The sequence below is a fragment of the Mesitornis unicolor genome, unplaced genomic scaffold (assembly GCF_000695765.1).
Source record: "Mesitornis unicolor isolate BGI_N332 unplaced genomic scaffold, ASM69576v1 scaffold37933, whole genome shotgun sequence".
In the NCBI taxonomy this organism is placed as follows: domain Eukaryota; kingdom Metazoa; phylum Chordata; class Aves; order Mesitornithiformes; family Mesitornithidae; genus Mesitornis; species Mesitornis unicolor.
This window is the reverse complement of record NW_010174674.1, coordinates 14,236-22,218: the sequence shown is the minus strand read 5'-3', so window position 1 is coordinate 22,218 and position 7,983 is coordinate 14,236. Positions and strand designations below refer to the sequence as shown.

At 44.8% G+C, this 7,983-nt stretch overlaps 1 protein-coding gene across 1 annotated transcript in view; it reads right to left on the bottom strand.

The window, feature by feature from the left end:
* Window positions 1-5,945: 5,945 nt before the first annotated feature.
* The window catches only part of SESN1 (sestrin 1), a 9,123-nt gene continuing 7,085 nt past the window's right edge, over window positions 5,946-7,983 (bottom strand). Inside the window, exon 9 of the mRNA XM_010181126.1 lies at window positions 5,946-6,662. Coding sequence (XP_010179428.1) covers window positions 6,576-6,662 — 87 coding nt within the window. The 3' untranslated portion in view covers window positions 5,946-6,575. The remainder of the gene's footprint in view (window positions 6,663-7,983) is intronic.

The following is a 7,983-nucleotide window of genomic DNA, read 5'->3' as shown; positions in this document are numbered from 1 at the left end:
TTCTGTGATTCTGTGATTCTGTGAAAGCAAGAGGCCTGTGGTCTCTTGTTTTCAGACAATCAGAAAAGTGGGTGGATTTGTGAGGGTTTTTTCCAGTTACAGCAGAATTACTGTTGTTCTTTGTAATCATTCCTTGCATCACGTTCCTTGCTATGATAGAGCATATCTTAATGTGGGCAGTAATTCCATCTATTTTTCTGAAAATACTCAGTGTTTCAAGATCATTAGTGCACTTTTTAACATTCTGCAACAGAGCTGCAAATGTAACAGCTGCAGTCATGCTGGAATTTTCTGAGATACAGCAAGGAATATATATCCTTGGTTTGGAAAATTCCTATTAATTTTTTCCTCTGCATGTAACACTGCTTATTCCAGCAATTAATTTGACTGCAGAGTCCAGGCTGGGTAGTGATTGGAACTGCCATTAAGTAGTGCAGCTTTTGTGAAGTGGAAGTTCATGTACCATGCCAATTGCAGTTACAATTGCAGTTGTAATGCAACTGTAATGACAATTAATTAAAAACGGGTCAGAATTAAATCAGAAGGCTAGGCTTTCTTCACACGGGAGTCAGAACAGTGGCTGTAGGAAAAGCACACCTTATTCATTGGATCTGGTTCCTCTGTGTGTTAAAAGCCAACAAATTTTAGTGATAGCAGCTGGTTAATATTGTCCTGCATCCTCCTCCTCCCATTGTATGCAGTAACAGCCTTGAACCATCCTTGCTCCAAGTCTGTCTCTCAGGAAGCAGGAGGTGGCCGCTGTGGACTGTGCTTGAGTACCAGGACACCCTCGGGAAGTGGAAAAAGCGGAGCATGGCACAGCAGGCGCCTCGCTTCACATGCTCTGCTGGGCCTCCTCCCCTTGGGTTTCTTTCCCCTACCTGGCATAAGAGGACAGAAGATACAAAGGAGCCAAAAAGGAGTGGAAACAGCCGGAAAAGATGTTGGGCCCAAAAAATGCTGAACAAAAGGCACCATTTTTTTTTCTTTTCCCCTGCCTGCTACCAGCAGCCCAAGACGCAGTGGCACTGCTTTCCAGCGGCACTGCCATTTGCCTTTTCAGCTGCTCTGGAGTCTCTTGTCACTTCATTGGCTCAGAGCCCCTGGAGGTCGGTGCTTCAGGCCCCTGGCAGCAGCTTTGCCCTGCCCTGGTCCCTCAGGAGCAGCAGTGATGAGCCCCCGTCTTGAGAAGATTCTTCTTTGGTCATTCAGCGAAACCTCCGTTCTCCCTCTCCTTTCCCAGACTTTTCTTCTGCTCACCTTTACCTCCACTGTCAGTTCAAGGAGTTTATTTTGGGATCTCAGCACATGTGAACTCTTACATGGCATGATGAGCTCCCAGGGCTGCTGGCCTTTGTCTTGCTGGAGACACAGGGATGGGTAACCCTTGCAGGCTGGAGTTTGCGCTCTTGTTTTCAGCTTCCCCCACAGCATGCAGAGATACTGGGCTTGTCTTGTTCCTGGGCTTGCGGCCAGTTCCTGTGCTGTTTGGCCAGTACCCAGTTTGGCTAGTTTTGAGGTGGGTCGTGGGAAAATGAAATTATCTGAGGATGCACAGCTTGCACATGGGACGCTGATCCTCGCTGATCCCCAGTGTCACCCACGTTCTGCTTTGGGAAATTTACTGTTTTGGTTCAACACTTCAGCTTTTGAACTGGTTCTGACCCTTGTTCTTTTAGGCTGCAATTCCCGACCTCAGTGATTTCATAAACATTCAATCAACTTCTGGGGGCACAGCTGTCTAATGAAAGGGAGAAATGTCTCTTGCTGTGTGTTAGAAGGTAGTTCATTTGGGTAGAAGAATCATTTCAGGAGGAGGCAAAGCAATTCTCCTTGAAAACAAAAACCACAACCCCTTACCTTCCTCTTCAGAGTGTATCACTTCTCTGCTGCCGAGATTTCATTGTAGTTACGTTGGGCGACTGTGCCAGTGATAGGACAAGAACTATTGGGCAAGCTGCAATAAGAAAAATTCCAGTTAAATGTTAGGAAAAGAAGTTTCCACCATGGCGGGGGTCAAGCACTGGAACAGGCTGCCCAGAAAGGCAGTGCAATCTCCATCCTCAGAGATGTTCAATACTCAACAGTACATGGACCAGAGGTCCTGTCCTGTCCAACCTAAGTTATCCTATGATAACATGGACTAAATAGCTGATGTCTGAGGCTGGATTTTATCTCAAATTACAGGGTTGCTTCCTGCAGAGATATGATGTACCTTCCTTCTTGAAATAATTGCTTTTTTTCCTCTTTATTATACAAAACCTCTAAATGGCATCTTCTCCATGCAGAGCCCCAATTTAGACTAACATTGTGGGTCTGGAATCTGCCTCACAATCAGCATCTCTTTAATTCTGGTACTTTAGAAACACTGTAGTGACACAGAAGTCAAGTATTTGAAGTTTGCAGCTGATGGGAACGTTCTGTGAAATGGAGCCATCTCCACGCAGGAGCAACGTTGTCTCTTCCTCCATAGCTGTTGCAGCTCAGGCCCTGTGCAGGCACAGGCACCTTGGCATTCTTTTAAATGGGAACTGTTGCTGTTTGAGTATCTCTTTTCTACACAAAGTTTGACTCAAAATGTGGGTAACTGAAGTTTCTCTTTAGCTCCAAGTTGTCTTTTACCTGCTGTGGATGTGCAGTAAGTTCCTTTACGGAGTTATTTAACAGATTGTGAATCTGGTGCCTTTTCATAGTCTAGGACAAAGGAGTCACACTGCCCATTGCGTGCAGGATTGTGTCTTCATTTTAGGCCTGTCTATGGTCTAAAGGCTGTCAAATCTCCTCCTCCTAAACTGTATGAAAATATCTGTTCAGCATTATCAGTTGTGTTTGTAGATTCCCAATCCAGGAGCATGCTTCTCATTGCAGATCGATTTCTTTTTTCCTGTAGGGGTTTGCTTCTTTGCCATATCCAATGGAGGAGGAAGAACATGTGAGGACCTCCTTTCATTCCTAACATCGCTTGTCTCTATTAAGAGTGCCCTATTATTTTATTTATGAAGTTTGTGAGGAAGGGAGGGCATTAGTGATACAGTCAGTAGTGTGGGCAGTCATTAGTGTGGTTTGAGTTCTTTAAGTATGACAGCAGATAAGAAAGAGTCTTTGTGAACCAGATTAGGGAAGGCAATTTGCGACAGGAGAACCACAGCTGGACTTACATTAGCAATACTTCTGTGGGTAGCGTGAAAACCTGAGCAGTTTCCAGGCTGACAGTCACAGTAAATGCTTGACAGTTTAGCTACACCTTGGAGCTATGAGAATAACAGCAACAGTGATGCTCAGTTTGCTTTAAACACAGAGTTGGTTTTAAGCCATCAGCACACACAGCTGGTAAGTGGTATGTGCTGCGGTCATAAAATATGTAGTTGGGTCTGGTTTTCTATAGCACTGATGATGGTATTTTCCTTGATTGCAGATGAAGAGCTAGCACTGGATTACAGCGTCGATGGAGATTTAAGGGACTACCACAAACTGTATTGGGAAAGAGAGTTCAAACCTGTGGCGGAAAAACTTCTTGGTAGAATTCAAAGGCATTGCTCCGTTCTGCAAACTGTTACTACTGCTCCTGTTTAACCAGTCTTGTTTGGTGGTGGGGTAGACTGTACAACTTTGTATTTCTAATACACCTGTACGTTGCCATTGCTAAGCATGTTGGAGAGCGTGGTAACTTAATTTTTTAGAAGTCAGTAAAGCCTGGCATTTATATACTGGGTACTGTCTCTTGACTGGGAAAAGAAACAGAACTATTTGCTGAACTTCTGATTTTTAAAAGGTAAATTACCACTGGGTACCTGGACTTCTATGGTACCAAAAACGCTGTGCTGTGCAGTATAAAAGAATGTTACATGACAAGAGCCACATCTTACCTACAGCCTTTGACACGCTTTTAACTTAGACAAAATTCTGTGACAGAGTAGCCCAAATGGTGGTGGGGTGTTCTGCTGTGCTGTATCGTAAGTTTCACTCTCCAGATTGAATGGTGGCAGTGGGGAGGAGGAAAGTTGCTCCCCCTCCCGTTGGAGATACCCCTTTCTTTACTTGATGCTGTGTGGCATGGGTATCCCTGCCTCAGGTCCTTGTGGGTCCAGCTGTGCAGGAAAGAGGCTTTTCTGGATTGGGACTTGACACCCTAAGGCAAAGCAGCCCCATCCCTGAAGGTTTTGCTGGTCTCGTGTGTTCTCCTTTCAGTTGTTCCCAAGTTGCTGCTGTGCACATGAGCTGCTGCACTTTGCAAGCCACAGGCTGAGGCTCTGCAGGAGCATCTGGCAACTTAACCATTTTGTTTTTAAAGACGAACCCCACCACTGGCTTTGGTTGCCACTGTGCTCAACAGCCTTGTTAACCCCTTCTGCTCAGGACAACAAACACCTCTGCATTTTTAAAAGGAAACGCCCAAATCTTTTCTGGCCCTTTCTCCAAAGTAGGTAGCTCTGTGTGTAGCTGGGATTGTCTGCATGTTGGGGTTAGTGCTCTGTTTGACAACATTTTAAGAAGCCACTGTCACTCGCACAGACAGAGGGAGTCTGTGCCTGCAGGGACCTGCACATGGCTGGGAGCACAGGATGGGAATGGTCAGGTTAGGCTTCTCAGAAAATTTCATGTCTACCTTTGATCCCCCCCCAAAAAGCAGCAGGAGAATCAGAAACTCCATTTACAGACTGGAAAAAAAAAACAAACCACTTCTGTGTCCTTAGGCACAGCTTAGCTTTATGATATGCCCTTACACAGGAAAGTTTTGCTCTGTTTTTGGAACATTAAAAATCCTGTATTTTTAGTTAAGAGGAAGCAGCAGATGCTTCCTGTTAGTCACAATTTTTGACAGTTTATTAATCTTTCTCCCCTAGATCTTTTTAGATGTTTTAGTTTCTTGGACTGTAAACTTAAAACTGTTCTCAGAATGTTCTGTAATGAGAGAAACCAGTCTGAGCTAATGGACAACCAGGCCGGGGACAGACATCTTCGTTTAATTCTACCTGTGGGCTCCTACGTTCCTGTAAGCAGGCACTGAGTGCACTGTGACCTCCATTACCGCCAGCTGTAGGAGGGTGTTCAGAAGAGTTTGTCTCCCCCTCGCAGCAAATCCCCCTCCTCTTGCCTCTTGTTCCTCTTCCTCAGTCAGGCACCACAGACCTGACCCCCCTCCCTCTGGTGCCAGAGAGCCTTGTGGCACCAGCCTAGGAAAACCAGCAGCCTCATCTGGAACTGAGTTCACTACTGGATGATTTTAAAATTGGTTTAACTCTTAAAACAGTATTTAGAGCTAGTTATTGAAAGCAAGTGATTATCCAAACATACAGTGGGAATCTCTGATCACACCACACCCAGCACCTGGGAGGAAAGAGAAAACCCTATGCAGCAAAGTGTACCTGAGCAGAGGTGGAGGTGGTCCTGCTGTAGTTTTACTGACAACCTGAATCTATTTTTTTACACTTTTTCTCCCATCATTTCAGACTCAGTTGAAAAAGTCAAGGTTTGTCATTTGTTTGCTCAGTTACTGTTTCAAACATTTTAAAATGGTCTTTGAAGCAGGAAGTAAATCAGCAAGAACAGAAGCATCAAGTTAAACCACACAGAAACGCCAAGAGAAAAAGTTGTTACCTTTATTTAAAAAATACCAGTAATACTGACAAATTTAAAAAGCAATTCACACTCATACAAAAGTATTCATGTGTTCTCCAAACCCACTGTATATTAAACGTCAGCATTTTAATCATGTCTTGATTTACTAAAAATAGATGGTTTTTAGCTTAGTTACTTAAGCAACTGCAAAAATCAGTAAGACCAGCGTTGGGCATGTAACACAGTAGGACTGTTTGGCAGTCGGGATAAACATTCCCACCCCTCCTCCTGGCTCCTGCACCAGGACAAGACGCTACTCAACACTTACTTCACGTAGGTAGATCTCTACAAAGCTCTGAGGACGTGAGTCCTCTTCTTTCCATAGGAAGACCATTGCACTTTGGAGCTCACCAAATAATGCATTTTAAGGCTAAGCTATTTGAGAAAATTGACTGCTATCTTTCAAATTATCAGTGTGGACAGAAGAGGTTTAGTTCTGATTAAAAAAGAAATCTAAATAACAAGGCTTTTTTGAAACCACACACAATAAAGGCTCAGACAATAGCAGTGCTCACTTTCACGTTTAGCTTAACTGGAACAGCCTGTGTCTGTTCACTCCACCAGCACAAATAGCAGCATCAAGATTTTCTAAATGGGAAAGCAAGTGTCACCAAGTCCCACTTCTTTTCACGCTCCAGCTCCCGTAGTATTTGCCTTAACACAAGATCTATGTACGTATCTATCATTTGCTATATTGCCACAAGTTCGTAGAGTGTCCCGTGCTGTCTAAAGCCAAAATACCATGAGCAGGCAGCGCTTCCGCACAACCCTGTCCACTGCCAAGCGCTCGCTGCCGAGTGGCAGCAGTGATGTTCCAAACATGGAAATAGCTGAAACTAAAGGAGTTATGGCACAATGGGCATCTTAACTTATAGCTACCCTTGGTCCTGAGGCTTCGTATCTTCCTCTGCCACTGCAGCTGCGGAACATTCTGGCGTCGGCAGGCAGCAGAGACATCAGGTCATATAGCGTGTAATAGCTCTCAGAGCATAAAGTAGTTCGGCTTGCATCCGAGCTTCTACCAGAAGCAAATTTACATGGACCTTGGGGAAAGAAAAAAAGTTACGCTGCAGCGGCGTGCTCACACGAAGTACTCCAGCAAGAGAGAAGTTGGCAGGGCTTTGTATGCACTTGTGTTTGCAATGGCAGCAGGGGAGCTCTTGGTGTTTCAGAAACCCAATAATGATTTCTAGCTGTAAAACTTGATGGGGGGAAGACTGAACAGGCACTGGGTGCAGCACTGCAGCACAGTGCCACAGCAGGTCACAGGGGCACCCAGGCAGGTTCACAGGCAGAGGCAGGCACCCTTCAGTAGCCCAACTGGTTTAGCTGGAAAACACAGACAAGCTTTCAAGCACATAAGCCCTTCTTCAGCAGCAGACTGTGCACAGCTCGAAAGTAATTGTTCTAATTTAGCTTGATTAAGTTAATGGCTTAGTTAGAGGCAAAAGGGTGGTTGGTACCTGTGGAGCAGAGGGGGGTGTTAGTAAAGAAGAGGTGACAAGGTTGGTTGTCCCTGGGGGACAGAGAGAGAGGCACACAGGTAATTGCCACCTGAACAACACGGAGCGGTTAGCTGAGGTGAAGCACAAAAGAAATTGTAGCGTGCCATAAAACTACTATCGCTATTGAGATGGAGATGTTCTGTAGCTACCAGAGGTAAGAATTTTAATTCCCCAGCACATCTCAATGTCTTGACTGTATTTCTTTGAGGGTGAGATCCGAAACCATGTGGGCGAGGGGGTGAGAAGTACTCTCTCACTGACAGCAGGTTGGCGTGAGATTGTTCCGGCACGTTAACGGCTGCATGTGGTTTCATTTGTGTGATTTCCATGAGGATGGACGCCGACTGCATTCAATGACAGGGACCGGTACAATCCTTGCAGTTTGATGGCTAGAGAGATGCAAAGTTGTGGGCTTTAAAGAAGGGGTTGTGTGCTTGAAAAGCTCATCTCTGTCGTACATATGTAGTATATTACTTGAACGACCTTAAATCACTGTAGTTATAGTACCCCTATTTGTATCAGGAATGTCTAAACTATTTTCACAAGTTTAGTAAGAAACAGAGCCTCTAACAGTATGAACACTGATTAGGGCACATTTACATTTCAGCACTGTATCAGCATTCATTTTAAAAGGGCTATATATTTTTTCAGAGAAAAACTGGAGGATGTGAACTTGCTGGAGCAGACATCAAGAGTTAATAGCAAGAAACATTACTGGGAGGTGCCATTCAGAGGTGAATGCAGCCCAGCAGCAGGACCTTGGATTTACGTGTCTCGCCTTTCCACACAGCTCAGAGCTTGCACAGCCCACGTCAGCTGTTAGCCAGCAAACATGCAGGAAGAAAAGCAAAGCTCCTTC